At 38.7% G+C, this 26,009-nt stretch overlaps 1 protein-coding gene across 1 annotated transcript in view; it reads right to left on the minus strand.

Annotated features, from left to right (window-relative positions):
• Positions 1-2,728: 2,728 nt before the first annotated feature.
• The window catches only part of LOC126284031 (protein transport protein Sec24A-like), a 131,271-nt gene continuing 107,990 nt past the window's right edge, over positions 2,729-26,009 (minus strand). The window contains 6 exon segments of the mRNA XM_049982585.1: positions 2,729-4,219; positions 5,294-5,319; positions 5,321-5,398; positions 13,704-13,901; positions 18,132-18,269; positions 24,748-24,926. Coding sequence (XP_049838542.1) covers positions 4,108-4,219; positions 5,294-5,319; positions 5,321-5,398; positions 13,704-13,901; positions 18,132-18,269; positions 24,748-24,926 — 731 coding nt within the window. The 3' untranslated portion in view covers positions 2,729-4,107.

The raw sequence follows: 26,009 nt of genomic DNA on the forward strand, positions 1-26,009 counted from the left end.
TTTCTGGCAACAGGAAGTTTTCTGAAACATTCTGGTGGTGCACATTACGGAGTTTCAGAAGCGACAATGGAGGGCATCAGACAAACATTTCTCAGAACTCCATAGAAGTCAATTCATCAAGCATCTAGGCAACCTGATGTACCGCAATCAACACTGCATCACGTAGTTGACCAGCTTCTTACAAAGTGCAAATACTGCAATATCTGACGCCATATGACAAACCACGCTGACAACAATTTGCTGCGGATATGCTGCAGTGTATTCATTTGGATACCAGATTCCTGGAAAGGTGTTTATTAACAGATGAGGCAACCTTTCATGTATCAGGAAGGATTAATAGGCATAATGTTCGGATTTGGGGCTTGCAAAATCCGCACGTTGTCATTGAACATATTCATGATAGCCCTAAACTAAACATCTCGTGCGAGCTAATGCACAACTGGATTGTTGGACCGTTCTTCTTCGTGGAACAAACAGTGAATAATTCAGTGTATCTGGACATGTTTGAGCAGAAACAAGACCCAACATCATTTTTCAATAAGATGGAGCTCTGCCCCATTGGTCAACGGCTGTTCGCAAGTTCCTGGATAGGAAATTTCCCAATTGTTGGATCGGACCCATTGCCTGCCACCACGTTCACCCGAAATTACATTGCTTGATTTCTTCATGTGGAGATTCATGAAGGACCACGCATGTGCGACCAAAGTGGATGATATTTCTACACTGTGACATCATAACACTAATGCGATTGCAACAATAACAGAGGAAATGTTACAAAAAACTTGGCAAGAAATTGAGTATAGACTTGATATTCTTCGTGCTAGAAATAGTTCCACATGTAGAGGGGTATTGAAGATAAACAAATTCTTTGATATGCTCTACAATGTGGTGCATTTTTTACTGTTGAATCTACTGTGGTTGTTTTCCCGGGTCTTTGAAATCAGGGAGGTTTGTGTCGGACACCCTGCATTATGCTTATTTTAAAAATTTGTGTCAAAAAAAATGCAATGTTGCAACAAAATTTGGAAATGATTGGTGAAGATCTTTCGGAGATTTAAGATTCTGAACAGAAACATGCTTACATTTTTATTTATATAGAAGACTAAGCATCTGGAATGTGTATTTTAGAAACTGTGTGTTACTATGTAGGTTCTGAAATTTGTTTTGGTGTGGTACAGTTTGAAAGTTTCTGGTAAATACGGAGTGACACTTTTTCACTGTCTATCCTCTGATGAACACTATACAACATTTTAATGGATTCTTCCCTCTAAATTCCTTTAGATATTCAACAGTACAACAGCCTGGCTTGGCAAAGAAATCTTCAAAAATTTATAGGAAACAGAGATCCAGTTGGTTTGATTTTCTTCAGTTCATCATTTTGTGTTGTCTGTGAACTGTGTAAACCATGAAACCAATGTTGTCCTTTCACTGACCGTTGTTTCACAAAATGACTGATGCTCAAATACAGCTGCTCTTGCTCTAGTGCAACTGTATCAAATCTTGTTTTATTATTTGCGACGTCAAAATAACCATAGCGACATAAGATTTGCGTCACATTCTGTGGCTTCAGTGTATTCTTGTCAGTTTCGTGACACACATGTGCATCACAGTAATTTTATGGAACAAAGTCCACATTTTTTGGAATATGTGGAGCTGAATCAGAAGGTGTATCTGATTTGTACTAATGTTCTTTTGTGATATGTTTGCAGCCAATTTTGTTGGTCATAGTGCATCAACACCACTTGTTGAACTTTGTTCTCTATTTTCATCATCAGAAACTTTGTCTCATAAAATTTAGGATAAAAACTGCTGTTAATGTCTGAATCATAACTAAATTTATCAACTACTATTCAAAATTCAAATTAAAAGATTTTTTAAGTGTCACTTATTCACAATACTAATGCTATCAATAAATCTTTACACAACTGATGAATGACAATTTCAGACTACTGTATCACAAAACAGACAACACACAAAGGGAAAAACAGCACGCCAGAAAGCCATGTATTTGTAACATGTGCTGAAGTGCATAATCACACTACACTGACTTGTATGAGGTTCTCTAACTATCAAAGGACGCAAGGGCCCGACGATGGTGTGACAAGCCAGACTTGTCAAATAATAATAATAATAATAATAATAATAATAATAATAATAATAATAATGTGTTTTTGTCATATCATATTTGAGTGACCAGCAGTATGCCATACTGGTGCATAATGAACACATTTCATACACCTGCAACGAAGTAAGGAACCACCAACTAATGACAACTGGTGACTTTTAGACTCAACACAAAGATAATAACTGAAAGGCCTAATTCCAAACAGTAAGTATCCATAATTGAGGTAAGATGATACAAAGGCTTCATAATACTTTTGAAGGTATGTCTTACCTACATGCAATGACATGTTACTAACACTTTCAAAATTTCAAAAGTGGTAGCATCTACTAACCACAGCACACACTCTTCACACCACACCTTCTACAGACCATGTTACCACTTCACATTTCTCTCCTTGCAGATCATCTTGTTGTATGTGAAGTGCAGAGAAAACAACATTCCTATCAAGTGAAAAATATACCAGACCTTCCTAGAACTATCACACACAGTATGTCGTTCTTTTCAAATATACTATTCCCAACTTTTCTTCATTCTCATAGTTCACATAACTAAATTAAATGATGTTCTTGTTCATTATTTAAAATCAGTAACTGATAATTCATGTTTAAAGAATAAGTGATAATTTAATTTATTATAGCCAATTTTTGATTTTGTAATGGCATGTGGACAATCCAGTAACAAAATCCACAGATCAACAGTTTTATATAACTCTGGTCATTACATTACTCCCCTGATAGTGAACCATAATTAGAATATAAAAAAGCTTCTGACCAGTTCAGTTTTGTAGTACAATATCTGATACAAATTTTATAATAATCACAATATATTACATTCAAACTCTTCTTAAAACATGTCAAACATGAAAGAATAACTAAAAAACATCCCAACCATGCAAAAAATGAAAATCTTTTGTGAGGAATTGTATAACAAATACAATCTTTTGAAGAAGTGATAAAATTCTGGACCCAAAACAGTGTACCACGGTATTCAATACAGATAATACAACCCAGAGTGATTCAAAAAATGCCACTGTACAACACATTTAAAAAATTTCAACACAGTATACTGTAAAAGATTTGCAGCGAGTGAACACACAGGACTTCACACCAATAAAAGGCAGTAAATTAGTCTATAGGTGACTAGAATAAAAAAAATTGATCTTTTCTTCCTTTAAAAACTATATCCTCTGTTAAGATGTATGAGCTCCACAGAAATATGGGACATACGAACTGGGAGATTAACCGGACGCTGCTTCCAGATTTGACATGAAACTTTCTATCCATTTTCATTTCTACCATTTACACAACAATTATTTAACAAAGTACAAACAGCAGAAACATCTACATTTAACAAAATTATATATATTCTACAGTTAAACATAGTTTGTCCCTGCCCTAAAAGTATCATTCTTTACAGACAAACACATTCATAAATATTCACCACATTGTACACTATAGTCTCTTCCTTCACTCAGCAAAAACAAGAATCAGACTACGTAAACTCTTTGGGCAAAAGAGAATCTCAGGCATCACAACACCATAGTCATTTAAGTTTTTAAAGCTGAAGATTTTTTTTTCCATTTGCTTGTGAAATGTTCCCTAGTTAGCTGATGATATCTTCACCGAGTCAAGAACAGCTCAAGAATATTCACTTTTTTAACTATCAGATATGAAGAAACAGAATAGCAAAAATGTTGCAACAATGTTGTCACTGTATGTGCACTCTGCTATCAAGTGGTTTATTAGAGCACAAACAACAGAAAAAGCCAAGATGGCCCACAACTTAAAGAAACTGCAGCAAATTCCTATACTGTAATCATGTCTCATCTGTATCCGAACGAGTGCCCAGCACAAGTAATTGTCCATGAACTCAAAAACTTTAATGCACAACACATTATAGACAATGTATAAATCTGATGTTTAGAGCCTTGCTAACAAGTGTCAGCTGTTTAATGTTGTGAATGTGCTGTGTTCTGTATAGGATCACTTTATATTTGACTTCAGGTGTTGCAGGAACTCGTAGTAAGATAATGCCGATTCCGTACGGTCCTCTATGAGTCGTTCTAGAAACTTCCCACGGCGAGGGCTGTCGTCCCTGTAACACACAACATTACAAAATATTAACTGTGTAAGAAAATACTACTACATCTAGATTGGTGAAGAAAGACTTTTAAAGTAGTGGCAGAAACGGGAAAATGTGTGGGGTATGTGGAGAAGGACATGGGTCTTTTATCTACTTCTTCTCAGAAATGAATGCTCTGCTCTGGTATGCAAAACACAATTACCTTGAAGATCACAATGTGGTTCATTGGATGGCTCTGATTTTACCAATGTTCTTGCAGACCAACATTTTCAGCCTCTTAAGCATATCCCAAACATCCACATCTAAAACCAGAATAACTTTCCCTAAAATTTCTCCACTGTTTTTGTACTTTATCACTTTATGATCCACAAGTCTACAAATAACACCTTCCAACATGTTAATGTTTTCCCAAACATGACTTTACTGACATCAAACTCTAGTTACAGGCAATTGCTTCTCATTTAAAGGACAGAAAACCCATACGCCAGTAGCACAGTCATGGGCACCCCTGTGCCACAATAGTCATAGTATATCTACAACAATCTTTCCTATCCATCAAAATCCAAATTTCATTACATTGTACGAATTTATTGATGACACCTTCATGATCTCAACCAATGCCGACATGATGCTTGCTTAATTCTCTCAGAAATCATTACAGACCAAAATAATCCCTGCCCCCTTCCACATCCAGCCCTCTTGCAATCTCAGAACATACGAATGCCTTTCTTTTTCTGTTTTTTTTCCTTTCTTTCTTTCTTTTTCAAACAAGATGAAACCCCTGCCCCTCCCCCCTCTCCCCAAACACACACACACACTCTTCATTTTCGTCTGGGACAATGGCTAACACTGACCAAATAATTCCAATCCCCAAGGTATTACACAAATTTTAAATAATTACCAATTGGGAACCCCTCTCCCCATTACCACATTACCAGCTAGCCTACTCATATGCTGAAAACAACCCAACTCTACATAATGGACCAGATCTCAAACAGCCAGCTTTACTACTTGGAGCAGAGACTCAGAAGTACAACATATTTCTCAAGACAAAACATATATAACATGATTTCCTCACTTTATTACCTTATAACTTCCAAAGTTGCAGGTACCCGGCTTCTCCGACTGAAGATGGTTAATAAATCTACGTAGCCTTCCAGATTCTATTGTTTCAAGCTCTGGTAGCTCATACTGTAACATTAAAACAATAACAATGAAAATAATGCAAATATATTATTATTACGGCCATTCAGAAAATAAAAATTGTGAGTTTATCTGTAAAATAAATGTTAGCAAAGTAAAACAAAACACAGGTCTTATTTTTTTCACTACCTACACTATTACAGAGACACATATCACAACAAGTAAGTTCCTCAGTTCCATTGTACTCATTAGCCCATTAGTTAATTCCAGTGTTATACCCATCTGAACCCAATGGCTGTATCACAAACTTATGTTAAGAGCAGTGCTCTGTAGTGAAGCATGCAGGGAACAACTCTCTGGGCAAATTATGTAGTAGTAGGTAGAATAGTAGGCATAAAAATTTCTTTTGTAGCTATCTCACTTATCAATAACAATGACTGAGTAATGCACTGGGGAAAAACTGCTTTTATGAGAGTGTGAGGCTTTGGGTATTTATCACTGTGACCAGAATTGAGGAACAACCTAACTACCCTTCCCAAAGTAGTATTGACCATCCACCAGATCTAAGCAATATAGAGGTCCATTTTTATGCCACAGAGACCAATGTACAGAACTTGTCTGGTACCGCCACCCAAGTACATCTCAATCCAGTCCTGTCACAAGCTTATCCTATCCCACTACAGGTGGAGCCACCTCTGAATGTAGCTCTGCTGCAATTTCTGCAAAGTATTTTGCATGTTCCTGACCACCTGTCAACTGTCCTCCTGAATCCATGGCCACCACCAAACTGTGGTGTAGAGTAGAGTTAACCATCCAGTGGTGGAACACAGTGCCGAGCACGACATTATGATTTCAATGGCTGCTTCACAACCTATACTATCTGGATACTCCTCCTCCTCCTCCCCCCCCCCCCCCCCCCCCCCAACACAAGAAGCTTCTCGAAATTACACGGATGGGAGTTATCCCTTGCAACACATCATTTAAGATAATTGAAGAAATACATAGAGCAAACTAAGTTTTAAACAAGTCACCAAAAAAGTAAAGTTACACAATTAACTTTTTGTATCTGTTGCTTGAGGCTTTCCTGACAGACTAGTCATACAAATGGTTCTCAGTTGAGATGTTTGATATCATTCCTAAAGTCCCACAATATTTCATCAGCACAATTGACCAACACCCTCTGATGAGACGAACATGTTTGTCACACATGGTGTCCATCAGTTGCATCTAAGAAATATTGTGGCAACTTCACGATATCATCCAACATCTCCCCTGAGGACCATTTGTTCAGTTTTCTGTTTGTTTACTGTACACACTGACACCCCTGTGCAACACTACCACAGCATGCCACTAAAGGAGCCAGGACAAAATGGTGCTACCCATCTCCATCTTATCAATGGGCAGCACCATTTTGTTGTGGCAGCATACCACGGTACTGTGATGTGGCAGTGTGAATGTGTAGTAGTACTGCTGATAAGCTCCTACAAACAACAAACAAACAATGTAACTTAATTTGATTCTTGGAAGAGCCTGACATGACAAAATTATTCTACCTCGTAGGTAGGATATATGACACAGCAAAATATCTGCGGACTTGGAGAACAATATAATTCTGATTCCAAAGAATGCAAGTGCTGACGGGTGTAAACACTATCGACTGTCAGTTTCACAAGTTATTCTTGACAGGAAAGAATACCTCACCACATATGTATCTCATCAGCTTAATAAGGCTGAGCAAAACTATTCTGCCCCTGCAAAGGAGATGTTGGCACAAATACATAGTATTTCTTATTTCAGATGGTATCCATAAGGATTTAAGTTGACAATGATTACTGATCATGCAGCTTTAAAACAGCTACTAGGTCTGTAAGGTCCTTCAAGTTGTGTAATGAGATGTGCTTTGAATCTAAATGAATTTCAGTATGATGTAATCCACGAACCATGTGGTCACTATAAGTCTCTGGATTTGATCTTAAAGACGTAAATAAAGTCAGCAAGAGTGCCAGGTGTATCACAAATAGCCACAGTCTGTCATATAAGATGGGATATTGTGTACATCAACCAAGTGTGGACCACTTGTCAGACTTTAAGCAGCTTTGCGGACGAAAGTATTACGGCAAGTAAACGATTATATATTATTGGACCAAAGGAGTAAGAGAATAATGGATAGAAGAGTACCAGAAAGGTTCTGGTGGAGGACATAACATGCTGATGTTAAGCAGTATGCCAAGAACATTATTCCATGTGCACAATCTGCTGATTTATGTCACCACACCAACAGATACAATTACAATGACTACTAGAGTCCGACTAAACATCTCAAATGATAGAAGCCAATACTCTGGGGCTGCTTCACATCAGTCAAACAGGTAACATGTGTGTATTAACATTTCTCAACGTATTTAATAATGGCAGCAGATCAGAAAGTGAGCACAGTAGCTCGCGCTATGGTAAATTGGGGGTACTGCAAATGATTATTACAGAATAATGGGCAAATTTCATGTCTGATCTCAATAAGCAGTTGTGTCAGTTACTGAAAGTTAAGAAATTATGTACGAGTGCACCCTACCCACATTCAACATGGTATGGAAAGAGTTCATAGGACTACATCAAAGATGCTAAGCCATTGTGTGAATTCTGAACGCCTAGACTGGAACAAATATTTAGATTTTGTAGTTTTTGCCTACAATTCAATAGATGGAATTTAGTGAGTGTTACAATCTTGCTCATCTTCAGAGCAGAAGAAATTGTCAACCAGCCTTTGCTGGATGGGGTTTTGTTCCACAGCAGCTGGATGTAGTCCTCACGAAATACAGTTGGCCATTGAGACTGACTTTCGAGATCTGGGAGGTAAGGAATGAAGTGAAAAAGGTTGCAAGATATGTTCTTAGGAGTGTTACAGGAAGCAAAACATGGTCATATGATAGGGGATAAAAAGAGCAGCTGCTGCAAGTAAATGGTACAATCCCATATTCTCTAGTACAGAGGAAGAGAGGATGGCTTAATGTGGGTGGTAAACTGCTAAAAAATGTGTTTGGCACAGCAATTAACGATATTTCAAGTTTGAATAGTGCAATAGGTCAAGCGCAATATATCAAGTGCAAGAAGTAGTAAGAGGTACAGAAACAACCATGGTTTGGCACTTATCATAAATTACAAGTTGAAAGTAAGGATTGTTAAATGTAACTAAAATGATACATAAAATAACAACTAAATTACAGCATTATCCTAATGATAGAATGATTACCACAAATAAAGACTTAGGTATAATATAGAATCATCCGAAAACATTAGATAGTAAAGTTTGGATAGCTAGGCTAATGAGAGAATTAGCAAACAGTTACAGTAATGCTAGAACAGAACTGTAAAAAATTCAAGAAGCTGTCCACCATGTTACACACAAATAGTTAAGCACTTCGCTGTTGGCACCAAAAAGATTTTTGCATGGTTTACTGCAAGCAGTAAAGGAATTTCCTACAGCACACATCAAGCACATAATTTTACACACACACACACACACACACACACACACACACACACACACACACACACACACAGGGAATTGCGTGATTGGTTTTGTAACTAGCTTTAAGTCACAATTTGGACGTTAGATGACTCAAACATATTCAGTTGGATGGAGTTTTACCGGCAGATGGATTAAATTCTTGGTTAATGAAGGATTACTTGTGTCTAAACAATGGGAAATGCATGTAGTTATATCAGTAGAAGACCCTGGTAAGCGTATTATTGAAATTATTATTATTATTATTATTATTATTATTATTATTATTATTATTATTCATCCTGCACGAGTAGTTCAAACAGTTAACTGGTTGTGTTAAGTACACCTATTTTGGGGGAATCCGACAGCACCCGAGTGTAAGAAGGTAGTTATGAAGCAATTAACACATTTTATGAATCAGAAATCATTGGATTTATTGTGTGTACGAGCCACAACTGGTAATAGTAAACAGTTACAAAAAGAAGACTTCTACAGGTATAACCACAACAGGTATTATGATAATTACTACGGTACAACCAACACCGTATTGGCAAGAAAATCCCTTCAGAAAATTTTCTTTCTAAATTATGTGGGATGGGGAGGGGAGCAAATCCAGGATTTATCCCTGGTTTCCCAGTTAATAACACTCTTACTTCCCAGGTGAAAATACACTTTTTCCATGTTAATTGACAATATACTTTCCTTTGGAGTTGTAAAAGTTACAACTTTGAATGGCAAAGTTTTTATACACCACTGTTAACTTCTTGGCACTTTAGGATACAAAACCCAGAAAAAAACAATGTGTTTTGGAAAGCTCTTCGATGTGTGGTAACATGCACTCTGCAAATTTTCATATTGCAGAAGTATAAATACGAATTCCACAAAAAATACAGCACAGTAGCTTCCAAGGAACCAAAACTGAGATACCCTTGGTCAGCCAATCATAGCACATGTCACGTGATCTCACTAGCCAATGCCAGTAGATATTCACAGAATAGGACAAGTGGTACAGCCAGCCAATAGTAATATCACTGTTAAGCAGTGCAAACACACACATGGAAAAAGCTAATGGTTTAAATTAATATACATACAGTATATCAACACAAAAAGCTAAGCTTTCACAGATAATATTGGTCTCTCTTAATGTGTATCACCCATTTAAGATACGACAAAAACAAATGTGCCAGTAACATTTTAAATAATGGCACAAATGGTTGGTCCTTTGGGTCTGAAATTTTTCTATGTGGTTGGTCCTCAAAGGGTTAAGTTCTGAATGTATTTAAGAAATTCTCCATACATTCCCATGCACAACGTTTGCCTTGACACCTCACACACAAGTGATTTGCCAAGCAATTTTTATTAATATTATGAATGTTACTGTGTTCTGCTATGGAAAATGAACTGCTATGTTTAGCAGCAGCTGCAACTTATTACCTTATCCCCAGGAATACTTGCAAAACATATTCAAAATAAATGAGAATTATAATTTATTAAATTTGCTTCGAAACACTTTTCTTCAGAACTGTAAGTTACTTTTCTTCGGAACTGTAAGTTACTTTTCTTCGGAACTGTAAGTTACTTTTCTTCGGAACTGTAAGTTACTTTACTGAGCATATTACGTCTCTCACTGATGCCAAATAAGTTGTGAACATCTTTCCTGTGTACCAATACAATTCATTTTATGATATTACTGCTCAATTCCTTTCATCATCTCGTAATTTAACTGCAAGTATTTACATAATTTACTCAATGTGTCCATAGATAGATTGTCAACAGCAGCACTACTAATTACAGTAAGTATATTATAAACTGTATGAAGAACAGTTAGATTGTATGAACATTTTCATTTAAATGTCCTCTTAACATTATTGTAGGTACATATGTCATTCTATTTAGAACTTAAAAACTTGAACAATATGTATAATTAATTCATAAATAACTCAAAATCGTAAGAGGGAGTCCAATGTATTGTGACTATGAACTTCCCATTAATTCTATTACTATAGCACAAGTTTCAAAATGCTAAACACTGCAAAATCGGAGGGTGTAATTTGTATTACTTGTTAATATAAATGACAACTCTGGCTTCCTCTTCATTCTCAGAATAGCTTGCGGTCCACGGATAAATAAATTCTAATATAAAATTCTTACTTTATATGGGTAAAGTGAAACGACAAAACTGCTCAACCATCCTTAATAAACAGAGAAATGGCTTGCTGCCATATTGCCACACACTGGTGTTAACCAGCTAGGCAGCAATATTGGGTGCACGAATTACATGCAATCCATCGGAATGCCAGGGGTTTCCATGCTACCATCGATAGTGATTGATAGCTGCGACCTGTCCACAGACGTGCAATCTACAAAGCCATTGGCTGCCCATGCCATGGATTGTTGCAATCTGTCGTTCGTGTATGGAGTCCCTTGGAAATCACACTGATAAAAGCAGTTACAACGTAATGCATACTCTTCACTCTAAAACCCCAGACACATTTTGTTTCAGCAGATGCATGTGTGAGCACTGTGTTTCATTGTTGTGAATGCCCCATTTTCTTTGCAGCTACAGTTTTATTTTGGTGTTATTCTTTTGTTTATGTTTTACTGCTGCAGCAGCTGGCTAAAGTAAAATTAATTGTTAAAAATATCAGTTCTTACGAGTCAAAATTACAAAAATTTAATTGAAAACTAAAACAATGGAAATTCCCATATTTGCCTGGATTTTTCCCAGATGAAAAAGTTCCCAAATTTCCCACTTGTCACGGGACATACACACTTTTATTATACATTAAATGCCATGGTACTATAGGGCACAGCGAAGTTAATTGATGTGTAAAATAAGCAAATTGCTGTTGATAAAATGTTAAGACATATTTACAGATGTCACAGTGAACAAAAGCAGAACACGATTACCACTAGTGTAACAGTGTACAATCACAGTACTACATCTTACATCTTTTCCTAATATAACAACAAAACAATCGATTATTGATAAAATTGTTTAATTTGCCGAGTATATATTTTCCTAAGATGTAAAACAACACAAGCAGAGTTAAAACCTACACAAGTTCCCTCTGGAATGGCTTGTACTATGAAGAAAAACAGAAACTGTAACATAGATTAAGTTGGTAAAAAATATTTTAAGTAGAGCAAGATTTCATATTAAAGGTTCAGATTTTTTTGTTTTTCCTAGAAATTCAAGACAAGTTTTTTAGAGGAGAGGGTTATGTTGCATGCAAACCTTGTACAAAGCAGCAACCTGATAAAATTTTCTAAGTCCCAAAGGAAACTATCTTGCTTACATTATGGCGATGTCAACATTTCTCAGGTGCAAAAAATAACATTTGACCACCTAAAGCAGATCAGGAAAAAACAACACCGACCCTCCTGGCAAGCCAGACAGCAGACCTTAGCAGAAATGTACCAGGTTGGAGCAGCTGGACAAGCTCGTCTCACCTTTGCTATGCAACAACATATACCAAGAGCTTTTATGAACAAGTTCTCAAACTTATTAAACAAGCATGGCAGAGTGAGAACTGGTGATATCTCCATAATAGGAAGACCTATGTAACATTAGGGAAACATTAGTCACTACTCCGCACTACAAATATCCCAGCATTTTAGCCCATAAGGCAGTCAGATGGATTGTACATAACGTTCACATTTGATTCCCTGATTACAGTAAAGTGATGTCTGTTGTAGATTTCCTGCACACTATTGGGTAATGACAGCTGCTACTGGAAGAGATGGCTACTCTGCCAGAATCACTCATTGCGTAATTCAACACCAGAGCCTGACATTGTCACAGATGGGCAGGTCAGGGTGTCTTCCCTATCATCCCAGGTCAGGACACCAACATTCCTGATAGTTTGGTGGACTGACCAGGGCTACCTGAACAGCAGGCAAAGAGTATCACACTACATGGCAACCATCATCGCAGTTCAACTGGTGAACAAGGATGACAGTGAGTGGCAAGGGACATAGCAGCTCCCAAACTGATGGGCGTCAGCCCAACACACGCATCGCCTTCACTCACTCACTGCTGCAGCATCGCGGTATGGTCAGTGCTGGAGCCACTGCGGGTGGTGAACTTTCATAACAGCAGCCGGCCAGGAATGGAGAATGTGGTGTCAGCTACAATGAGTGGGCTGAAAGACGTTTAAGATGCTAATCCTACAGCGACATCAACAGCAAGTTGTGACACTGATTACAACTTACGGAAATAAATACCGCTAACAACAGGTCACCACCATCCTTCTGAGAAAAAACTGGCAGGGAGCAAACTGGGAGAGTGCCTTCTGACACACAATCATCTCTACTTCCACCCTATCAGTCGTCACCCCCTTGCAGTGTATTTCACAAGCATGAAACCAAAATATAACATTAGTATTGATAGGTGCAGAGGCTAGGTATCTGCAAATATCTTTCCTCACAACCATACATTTGTTGCTGTTTAAAGCACTAACTTAATTAACTAGAAGTGGAACCAGAGTCTCTCAGTTTATAGAACATGGTGACAACAAACATTAAGTACCCTGGGAGATAAAACATAACAGACATGGAAGAATGTTCAGACATTAGGTCGTGAAAATAGGGGTATAAACTGCAACACTATATGAAGCTTTGTCAATGGATAAGAATCTATATGGTTTTTGACTGAAGTTAACATCAGCATTTTGCTGAAATGTGGTCTGATAAACTGGCAGCTGAGAATTCCAGAGAATTAAATCTACAGAAATCAATTTCCAGAATCTTAATGTCTGAATAATTAAATTCGCCATTTGATTATTTCCAGTTATCTTTTCTTATTTGAAAATATTTATCATGATAAATCAATAACTGTACTATACTTACCATGTCTTCAGGAATCATTGAAAAACTTGGAACACCAAGAGCATTTATACAAAATTCAGGTGCAACATTACGCCCAACATATATAATCATATGATCACCGGTGTCCATTAGGAATGCTCCTCTAAAATCCAGTTTTTCTGCACTGAGATGTAGTCTTGGAGGTTGAGGTATGATTTCACCATTCTCCTGTGGAATGCCCTAAAAACAAACAATAAAACTGAATAACTTCTCTTGTGCATGAAGTGACAGAAGTGATGAGAATATTTGCATCACTGTAAAACATTCCTTAAAACTACACTCCTGGAAATTGAAATAAGAACACCGTGAATTCATTGTCCCAGGAAGGGGAAACTTTATTGACACATTCCTGGGGTCAGATACATCACATGATCACACTGACAGAACCACAGGCACATAGACACAAGCAACAGAGCATGCACAATGTCGGCACTAGTACAGTGTATATCCACCTTTCGCAGCAATGCAGGCTGCTATTCTCCCATGGAGACGATCGTAGAGATGCTGGATGTAGTCCTGTGGAACGGATTGCCATGCCATTTCCACCTGGCGCCTCAGTTGGACCAGCGTTCGTGCTGGACGTGCAGACCGCGTAAGACGACGCTTCATCCAGTCCCAAACATGCTCAATGGGGGACAGATCCGGAGATCTTGCTGGCCAGGGTAGTTGACTTACACCTTCTAGAGCACGTTGGGTGGCACGGGATACATGCGGACGTGCATTGTCCTGTTGGAACAGCAAGTTCCCTTGCCGGTCTAGGAATGGTAGAACGATGGGTTCGATGACGGTTTGGATGTAACATGCACTATTCAGTGTCCCCTCGACGATCACCAGAGGTGTACGGCCAGTGTAGGAGATGGCTCCCCACACCATGATGCCGGGTGTTGGCCCTGTGTGCCTCGGTCGTATGCAGTCCTGATTGTGGCGCTCACCTGCACGGCGCCAGACACGCATACGAACATCATTGGCACCAAGGCAGAAGCGACTCTCATCGCTGAAGACGACACGTCTCCATTCGTCCCTACATTCACGCCTGTCGCGACACCACTGGAGGCGGGCTGCACGATGTTGGGGCGTGATCGGAAGACGGCCTAACGGTGTGCGGGACCGTAGCCCAGCTTCATGGAGACAGTTGAGAATGGTCCTCGCCGATACCCTAATTTGCTGGGAGTGGCGGTGCGGTCCTCTACGGCACTGCGTAGGATCCTACGGTCTTGGCGTGCATCCGTGCGTCGCTGCGGTCCAGTCCCAGGTCGACGGGCACGTGCACCTTCCGCCGACCACTGGCGACAACATTGATGTACTGTGGAGACCTCACGCCCCACGTGTTGAGCAATTTGGCGGTACGTCCACCCGGCCTCCCGCATGCCCACTATATGCCCTCGCTCAAAGTCCGTCAACTGCACATACGGTTCACGTCCACGCTGTCGCGGCATGCTACCAGTGTTAAAGACTGCGATGGAGCTCCGTATGCCACGGGAAACTGGCTGACACTGACGGCGGCGGTGCACAAATGCTGCGCAGCTAGCGCCATTCGACAGCCAACACCGCGGTTCCTGGTGTGTCCGCTGTGCCGTGCGTGTGATCATTGCTTGTACAGCCCTCTCGCAGTGTCTGGAGCAAGTATGGTGGCTCTGACACACCGGTGTCAATGTGTTCTTTTTTCCATTTCCAGGAGTGTATATTTCCAAACAGTGATATTCATATAAGTAACACTTTTATTATCATTGTGATGAGGGAAGTAGTAAATTCATGAACAGTGAAATATTTGTAGTTAAGAATATTAGCTTTATTAAGTTGCTTGAATATCTGAGCATGTATCCCCAAGGTTAAACAATGGAGTACTTTACGGATAGCAATTCATGGGGCAAACCCAAGCGATAGAACCGACAGGAAAGGAACTGGAAACAGAAGTTAGAAATTATTATGGAATGAAATACATGTGATTGAAATACTTCATATACATTATGTTTAACACCCAATGTTAATACGTCTCCACAAAACCAATGCAATTCATTTATGAGTCATTACAGCTAAATGTTTAGATTTATTACTTTCTTTGGTGGCTGTCACACATCTGGAACTAAGTCCATCCAATTCAATCTAAAGTGAAGCAGTTCAGTTCCTCACTTAAATCAATAGTCAATTTCAGCAGAGAGCATTTGTAGTCAATCTCAGCTCAACAAGTGTGTAAATGGAATAGTTGTTTTAAGTACTGCTTTGACAATCAAGTGTACCTCGGTCCACCTGTATAGCCTAATGTCTCATGCAAGAAACAGTTTGTAGTATAGGACATGAGTGAACAACAGTAACATCGGTGCTTAAACTTAGCTAGTGGAAAAGTAATAAACAGTGTGAGCAGCAAATGTTTGGTGTCAAGTGGGCACTCGGGCATTTATATGTGCGCATTAATTTTATTAAGTGGAAAAACATCAGTGGCTTCACTTGTGAGGCCCGTATTATTTCTTCTTTCATAGTAGTGAAAGTTGAATACCTCTATAACTAAGACACAAAAAACCACATTTATGTTGACAATAAATTTTTCTTCAAAGCACTGAGTTGTGGGCTGACTAGCCCATGATCCACAAAACGAAGCATTGCACTGTCTTCATTATCTCATACACTGTCAGTATGTTGCTGGAGAGCGTAGTTTATAAATGTAACTAAATTTTAGTAAATAAGGTACTTCCTGATATTTTCCTTATTGAGGATTGGAGCAGTAGTTGTGCTGCATGCTTAAATACTAATGAAAAATTATACTGCTGGCATGTGAGTGGCTGCAGAGTTTTCCGAGTCTGGAAGTCACACTCAGCTGTGTATGAGTCATACTGCCAGCAGTCTGAATAATGGGGAACCATCAAAAGCATTTGAGTGCAGCCATTGTAGGTTCACACTGGTGTGAAGCACTTCTGATATCTGGAATCCAACTTCTTCCTCCATTCTTTTTGGTGACACACAAAAGACAAAAATACTGAATATCCCTTCAGCTTGCTTTAACAGATTTGTTGATCTGCAGTATCATTCTCACAGCGGATAGAGATCCTCTGGTCTGGCCAAAAGAGGGGCAATTTTTTACCTATGCTATAGAACATATCATCCTATGGTTACTCTACATAGACCAACTTCTTTTGTGTGGGCAATAAAGCTCCTACAAAATTCAAACAATGATCTCATTTCCACCGAGCTGTTGGTTTAAATGAGTTACTTATTTCTGACATGTTCAGAAATGGCCATTAGTGCTTCATAAAGTACTCTTGTAAACTATTAACTTAGTGGAAATAATAATGATATTACGCTATACATGTCAGCATACACTCCTATAACATGTAGGCACTATTTCCTAAAAAATTTTATCATTGATTGGTAGTACAAGACTGGTGAGATGGGATTCATTTGGTTAATTCTACGTGTGTATCTTAACTGGATTCATAAAAAATCTACTCACTATAAGTGGCAGGAGAACACACACGTAAAAGTAAGGAAATGTGCAAATTTACAGAGCCTGTGTTTCCTCCCCCCAGCAGAAGGGTAGAAGGTGAACGAAGAAGGATGAAGGAAAAACTCTGGTGAGATTTAGGAAATGGGGAGATTTACAGAAAAGTTGCCCAGAACACGAGAACAAGGAGACTTGCCGGAAAGGATGAGAAAGAAAGACTGCCTGCTGGGAACTACACTGGATGAGATTTGAAAACCTGAGAGCTGTAACATGGAAGTATAGGTTAATAAGGAAGACAGAGATTACCAACAAAACATCATGACAGACTTAACAAGAGTGTAAAACTAACTGGATTATACATGGTAGACAAGCAAAGGGGAAGGGGGTGGGGAGATAAGAGAGAGGTCAGAAAACAACAGATATAGAAAACCAAAGAGGAGTGGAAAAGGAACAGTTACTGAAAACAATCCTATGACCGAAGAAATTAACATAAATTTATTATTATTTGCAAAGTTTCACCATTTTTCTGTACCTTTCTTCTCTATTGGAGCACTATTTTGGATGTTCATGAGTGTTTATCCAATACACATTTCACTTGCGCATGCAGAATGTTTTACAGCACATTTCAACAGTACTAAACACAACAAACATGCCAGAACACTTAATGGCTTCCTGAATATCAAGTAACCAGAATAAACATTAACTTGTCCAAAAGCATTCTCGCAGTTGTGTGTTGTTGAATAAGCCATATACAGAAGCTAAGAGGTACAGAGATTATAAAATAATACTTGACTAATTTAAAGACATTGTCTCATTACTAGCTATGGCCTCATTCCAGAATGCATTGTAATGTTAATTATTTTAAAAACTATAATGAATCACAGCATGCCAGCACATTTATAAGGTGATGATCATTAAAATTAAGTGTTTTAACACACAGAAATACAATTCAAAGAAGAAAAAATTAAAGTTACCTGATCACTGAGGGAATGAACAGGATACATATCTGGGTAAATGCTTTGTATAAGTAATGCCAAAGGCAAGTTTTTCATCTGGCACATGGCAAATAAACGATCATCAAGTCTCGTGCTCTGCCCAGTGCGAAATGCAGTCTGAAATAAAAAACCATCAGTCACTGGATTAGTCACACTAAAGAATTTAAACTAAGCACAGAAAGCATAGTGAAGCACACATTCAATGGAACACTAATAACTTAGAACAGAGTACTCAGTATGATCTCAGAAAATCCTGTATGATAAACAAACAAAGAAATGAGTAAAGATAACCATTTATCATAGAATGAGTTGCTTAATTTGCATTGACATCCAATGCAAATTCTAGAACATGCAGCATGTGCAGCAGATGTTCTGTTCAATATGCCACAGTTTAAATTTTCTTCACTGTCAATTTTCAAGTGGCTAATCAGAGTTTCACTTTCCAATTACTTCTTTTGGGTCTGAATTAACTGCACCAATAAAAGACCATGAGGAAGTAAAGTCCCATCAGAAGCAGAAGCTTTGGGGATGTGTAATGAGGCAAGGTTAATGTTAACATGAGAAAGTATCATGGACACTGAATCTGTACACTACATTGACAGCAGAACAACGAGTATGCTGATTAATGCTATTCACACTTATGCCATCTACATTTAATATAGGAAGCTAGTAAGCACATGGTAAACACTGCTATACTCGGATTAAAATTACTTTGCAACTGACATTTCCAACGAGTCGAGCGGTAGCTCTCTTTCTCTGGCTAGAAGTGCTCGCTGCATTGTCTGTTCTGCAAGCACGAGCCTTGCCTGATGTGAGGCCTGCAGCAGATAGTAGGGGGACCAGGGGAAGCCGCACCACATATGCAATGATTTTTGCACATTCAGTTGCAACACTATAAAGATACTTTTTATGCAAATAGGACACAGCTGTATCTTCTGCTGTGTCAGTTTTTGAGGACAATATCAAAAGAAATATTTCTTGATATTATTTGGCTTGACAAAGTAAGAGTAACTGCAAGCTGTTCAATGAGCATAGGCTGGACAGATGTTACAGTAACTGGCACCACGCCACAACCCATGGGAAAAGTTTACAGACTGATTCTTCTGCATTCAAGTACATTAGCAGGAACTGTGAAAAACTGCATAATGATGTTTAGATTGAAGAAAAGTACTGATTATCATGAACAAATGATAAAGACATATTTCAGGGGTGGTTTAAGGACTCAATGTTTACAAACTTCAGCAAACTTCAAAATAGGCATGAAGAATGTCTCTTCATTTGACATCCTCAATAATGCGTCTACATTAGCTTCCAGAAAACAAGACATTATTGACTGGTGACAATGAAAGAACATTCCCATACCAGATGACTGTTGAAAGGGCGAATTACTGGATCTTGTAGTTGAGAATAAACCATGTTTACCTCTAAAGGTTATACATGAAATGGAAAATAAATAAATAAATGAATAAATTTTATGGCAATAGGATCCTCAGACTGTGATCAGGTCATAGCCACTTCAATTCGACTAAAATCTTATGGGCTCAAGTTAAGGGCTGTGAGGCAAAGAACAACAAAAAAATTATAATGGCAGAGGTGGAAAGACTGACAAAGGCTGCTACAACGAAACTTCGTCTTCAGATTGGCCTAATGTTGTAAGACATATGAAGGATGTAATAATGAAAGCATGGGAGAATGAACGTGTAACTGAAACTAACACTGAATAACGTACAGTTTCACTAAATTTTGACAGCACTTCTAATGGTCATACAGATGATAGTGAACACTTGAGCAGTGTTCACTCATCAGTGGTGTAGTGTGTTAACTCAAATTCAGCTGTGTTCACACCTTACAATTTTCTCCACTTAATTAGATAATTTGTTATTTAGCAAGATTAATGCAATCGTTTATTTTATTGCCTTTATTCGCCTATACAATGTGATTACAGTACCTCGTGCATCGACATCTGTACAGTAGTAGCAGCCACCCACAACTGCTTTCCCCCACTACTTTCAAAGATGTTGGTAACAGACAGAAACAAAAAGATTCATTTCTTTTTTGTTGTGTACACAAATCACAATCACACGAGCACGTGGCATGTTCTGTAAGAGGTGGCAAATCCATTCCCCACCAATGCCGTCTGTCAATCCCAAAGTAATTTTTAATCAGAGTATACTTGCTGTGAAGCTAACAGGATCTTTCAGTCCTTGACTGTAGCTACTCGATTTTTAGGAAGAGCTACTAATGAAGTACCATTTTTCTAACTTTTTTTTGAATCACTATGGATTCCCTATTTCTTGCTTTAGATGGGAGCTTGCTCAATATATCACCAGCAGGGTATGCAACCGTGGATGAGGAGCAAAATCTACATGAAAGTTATTTCTTTGTCTTGTATTGTGACTGTGTATATATCACAGATCAGTTGAAACCAATTTTTATTATCAGCAACAAAAACTGTTATAAAATACACGTGCTGGGGAGCGAGCATAAGGATTCTCGGATCCTTAAAAAAGCTTCTGCTTTATCCAATGTCCTTACCGTTTGCTTCTGCTGAACAAATTCTTCATTTAATTGAGGTGCACTGCCCCAACAGTATAATTCCATATAACAACACGGAGTGAAAATATGACAGGGTTGCCACAAGTTTCCTCAAGTGAAATTCCTTGATATTTCCCTGATTTATGGACAAGTTACAGCCTTTTTCCCCCCAACAAATTTTACATCTCAAGGGTAAGTTAAGACATAAGCAAACAATCTGTCTTTGCAGCTACAGTGCAAGAAACAACACTGCAAATGAGGACATACCTAAAAAAACTTGCAAGCATATGGCGTTTCCTGATGTTAGCAAAGACCTTAAGTACTAAGATCAACAATTACTTTTAATGAACTGTTTTTAGATGGAGAAAGCAAGGCAAATGGTATATTGTTTCATTAAGACCACTGATATTTTATTTCAATAAAACAAAACACATTAGGTGACTTACCAAACAAAAGTGCTGGCAGGTCGATAGACACACAAACAAACACAAACATACACACAAAATTCAAGCTATCGCAACCAACGGTTGCTTCTTCAGGAAAGAGGGAAGGAGAGGGAAAGACGAAAGGATGTGGGTATCCTTTCGTTTTTCCCTCTCCTTCCCTCTTTCCTGAAGAAACAACCGCTGGTTGCGAAAGCTTGAATTTTGTGTGTATGCATGTGTGTCTATCGACCTGCCGGTGCTTTTGTTTGGTAAGTCACATCATCTTTGTTTTTTAGATATATTTTTCCCGCGTGGAATGTTTCCCTCTATTATAATCAAAACACATTAGGTAATAGAAATACATACTTCTTTGGAGTCGAAAGACAGATTTAAAATACCTTCAATGATTTTAGAAATAATCTCAGAAAAAAGTGGGCCTCTTGAAAGAATTGTATAAGGTGGGGAAGAATTGTTTAAAGCAACACTGTAGGTGACCACCAACAAAATGTTGGTTCTACTATGTTCATTATTCTCAGTTTTAGTTATTGTGTTATATCTATTATTTTACAGGTACTATGAGACTTTTCTTTTGATAAATGTACGAGTACATAGTGTACAAACCGCCAGTGACTGGCACAATTTTCTTCTTCCTTATTGTCCATACTTTCTAATACATAAACTACTTTTGAAATGCCAAAATGTACTAGAATAAATAAAATGTCTATAAAACACCATATTGTACAATGTACGTGTGGTGAGACAGTCGCAATTCCTGAAATCCATCACCCATGGCATTTGGCCAGCTCAGGAGCACTGCAGTCCTGGGTCATGGATAAAATATAAAGGTCTGCTGCATAATGCCACACAGAAACAGACTGATGATGATGATGATGATGATGATCTGCAGATAAATCAATGAGACTAGCTCCGACATGTAGGGCTTGCACATTAGTGGGAATTGAAGGGCTTCTGATCGGCAGGCCCGATCTGTTAGAGATACCCACAGAAATGGCCTGCAGTTTTGGTCCGTTCATGGAAATCCACTCATGTGGCCAGTTATTCATGAGTCACAGACAGCATGTTAATGAAATGAGAACATGGTAATCAATTCATGCAATAGATAATTTGTTCAAATACTCTGAATATCAATAATAATGAGAATGGGTAGTAGCTCACCGTAAAGATGATCTCTGAACTGCAGACAGGCATGTAGAAAAGAGAATCACACTCTCACAAGTAAATTTTCTGACATAGCTTTTGTCAGAAAATGAGAGCACACACACACACACACACACACACACACACACACACACACACACACACACACACACACATTGAGACACAACTCATGCCCACATGAGCGCTGCGTCTACAGGCTCTGAGAATCAGATCCAAACAAACCACTCTTCATGCCTCTCTGCATCTTGTCAGCAACTGCTAGGTTGGGGGAAAGAATTGGTGGCAGCACTGACTGCAAGCTTAAGGGAGTGGTAGGAAGGGGCGAAGCAGCACGAACGAGGGAGTATGGAAGCGTCACCCCTACTCAGCTGTGCCCAGCCAGCAACGATGAACAACATCTCATTAAACAAACCATTTCATCTGTTGAAACAAAAATTAGATTTTTCCAGTGTTTTTTTTTTCAAATTTCCCTGATATTTGCTTGAAATTCCCTGATCTCCAGAACATATGGTAACCTCGTATGAAAAATAAATCAACTGTCTTGTCTTTACATCAACACACAGAGTTAAAAAAGCTGCAATAGTTCATCCACATGTTGACTCCATTTTAACTTGTTACACAGATACACACCCAAATATTTTACACACTTTTACCCTTTTACCACATGTTGTTCCTCAACACACACAATACATATATATGTGTGTGTGTAAATTTTGCCATTTAATTACATGAGAACATTTCACCACTTCTAAAAGTTAACACATTGTTGTAACTTACAACCGTAGGTTAGACTGGCTGCTGTTATTATATGTCTTTCTTTGGAGTGTAACAGCAGAATAAAACTCTATCAGAATTCCATTCAGATCTACCTAATGGATAACCTTAGAAATTGGGTGCTGGCAATCCGAATTAAGCAAAATGTTCATACTGAAGGTGGCATTCCACATATTCCTCCACATCACTTCACACCTGTGGAAAACACTAGGTGCCTATATACTGAAGGTATATGCCAAACACCGAGCGAGGTGGCGCAGTGGTTAGCACACTGGACTCGCATTCGGGAGGACGACGGTTCAATCCCGTCTCCGGCCATCCTGATTTAGGTTTTCCGTGATTTCCCTAAATCGTTTCAGGCAAATGCCGGGATGGTTCCTTTGAAAGGGCACAGCCGATTTCCTTCCCAATCCTTCCCTACACCGAGTTGGCGCTCCGTTTCTAATGACCTTGTTGTCGACGGGACGTTAAACACTAACCACCACCACCATCTATGCCAAACAGCAGCTTCACAGCAGATTACATACAGACACAAAAGCTTGAGACCTCTGGCTTGGCATATAATTTTCATCAGCATGCCAATTTTCTCAGTATATGTGCAGAATAAATGGTCATTACCTACAGAAACATATTCAACTAAGAACATTGAACAGTTGTTTTGTAAATATTAGTGAGCTGCTTTGGATGAAATTCAAAATCCAGTTATAGTATATACAAGTAACTGATACATTCAAAAACTTAGAAGCAGCAGCACACTGAAGATTATGACAAACACCTATAATCTTTACAGATGTAATGACTGCACAGACTGATTCTTTCATTTTGACGTAATCTAATACTGTCTCACACAAACAAATTACAATACCATTAACTTCTAAAACATCATTTTATTGTACTATGCATGGCACTTTTGAGAATTTGTTCCCTTTTCGTAGTGGTTTTGCTTTTATGTTTGCTAGGTGAAATGCATTTCTTGCAAATGAGGTACAGAACTTTATGCTTTGCTTCATGTGTGTTACACAATTATTAAATTCTGGCAAGTGATGAATACAAAATAAATAAATAAATCAGAAACAAAACGCAAGGAAAAGCAAAATGTATTTTGCTCAAGGTGGGCACATAAGTTTCTGGATAAATAAAACTTATTTATAAGTAAATGTAATACTTGTGAATGAGACCAAAGTCTCCAAACATATCACACTTAACACAACTCATTTAAGAAGTGACTGATGACAGAAAATGTTTTTTCTCTGTGAGAAGTAGCAATACATTTGCACAGTAGAAGAATTCCAAATACCCATTATGCTATACGCAAAATAGCACACAAACACACACACAAAATTTTCAAAGGAGTAGCAATAATGAACAATTGCTGCCATAAAGAAGTGAAACAACAAGGCACAATTTCACTTTCTCTACCCCATTATATACATGCCAGACAAATGTAAATATAAAATCAACAGGCCAAAAATTAAAATAATTCTGAAAGCATACAATTTTACACATTTTTTGCAATGCCATTGCATGCAACTTTTTGGACAGATTTTGTTTATTTTTTAGTGTTAAACATAAAATCTACATTATGCATCACTGCACTGAACTCTGGGAGATTTTTGGTTGGAATTATTACAAAACACACAGGTCGTAACCACTTACTAGTCAACAAAGAATTTTCTACTCACATATTTTAGAAGTGCAAGAATGTAGAGAGGCAACAATCTTAAGCTGAATGGTGCAACAAGTCCTCCACTAGCTGCTGCTGAACCCTGTGCCAATCTGTACGCAGACAGCACATCAATAGCAACATTGATGAAGGCATCACGAGCATCAGAAAGTGACGATTCATGGGAACGGTCCACAGCTGTAAAACCATAGATGAGGTTTAAATAAAGTACACTCCTTCCTCGCATCTGTACATTAAAAATAAATATTTTAACACACACTGCAGTGTACACTTTAGTTAACATAACAACAACAAAAAATTTAAACTGGAGAGAGATGGCACCATATCAGCACACAATAGTCACCTAATTCCTGTAGATTCTGTGGAGGGTGGTGATGAGCTGCTCAATCACAGCCCAGATGTGTTCGATTGGTTCAGATCCTGTGAGATGGGGGACCAGCACATCAATTGGAACTCGCCACTTTGTTCCTTGAACCAATCAATCATACTCCTGGCCTTGTGACACAGCCCATTATTTTGTTCAAAAATGCCACTGCCATCGAGAAATGTGGTTGTCATGAAGGGGTGTACGTGACCTGCAACCAGTGCATGATACTCCTTGGCCACCATGGTGCCTTGCACAAGCTCCACTGTACCCATGAATGCCCAAGTGAATCTTCACTGGAGCGTAATGGAGCTGCCGTCAGCTTGTCTCCATCCCGCAGTACAGGTGTCAAGGAACTGTTCCCCTGGGAGATGACTGATTTGTGCCCTCCCATCGGCATGACAATGTAGGTATTGGGATTCATCAGATGTTGCAATGCTCTGCCACAGCACTAACGCCCAGTGCTGATAGTCACATGCCATTTTCAGTTTTAGTTGCCAATACCATTGCATTAAGGTAGGCAAATGCATCAGCCGTCAGCTGCAATGGCCCATCGTTAGGAGTGTTCAGTACACTGCGTGTTCTCACACACTTGTAAACCACCCAGCATTAAAGTTTGATGCTAGTTCGGCCACAGTTCACCGCATGTCCTGTTTTAACAGTCTGTCCAGCATACATCTGTAATGATGTCTGGACATAGTTACACCTCGGTTTCGCCATACATTGAAGACACTCTCCACAGCACTCGTCAAACACACGACAAGTTGTGCAGTTTCCTAAACTGCTTGTGCTAAGCCTCTGGGTCATCACAATCTGCCCTTGGTCAAATTCAGAGAGATAACATGCCTTTCTCATTCCACACAAGGACAGCATGCTCACGGCTACTACGTGCACCG

Source organism: Schistocerca gregaria, chromosome 8 (assembly GCF_023897955.1).
Source record: "Schistocerca gregaria isolate iqSchGreg1 chromosome 8, iqSchGreg1.2, whole genome shotgun sequence".
Classification (NCBI taxonomy): domain Eukaryota; kingdom Metazoa; phylum Arthropoda; class Insecta; order Orthoptera; family Acrididae; genus Schistocerca; species Schistocerca gregaria.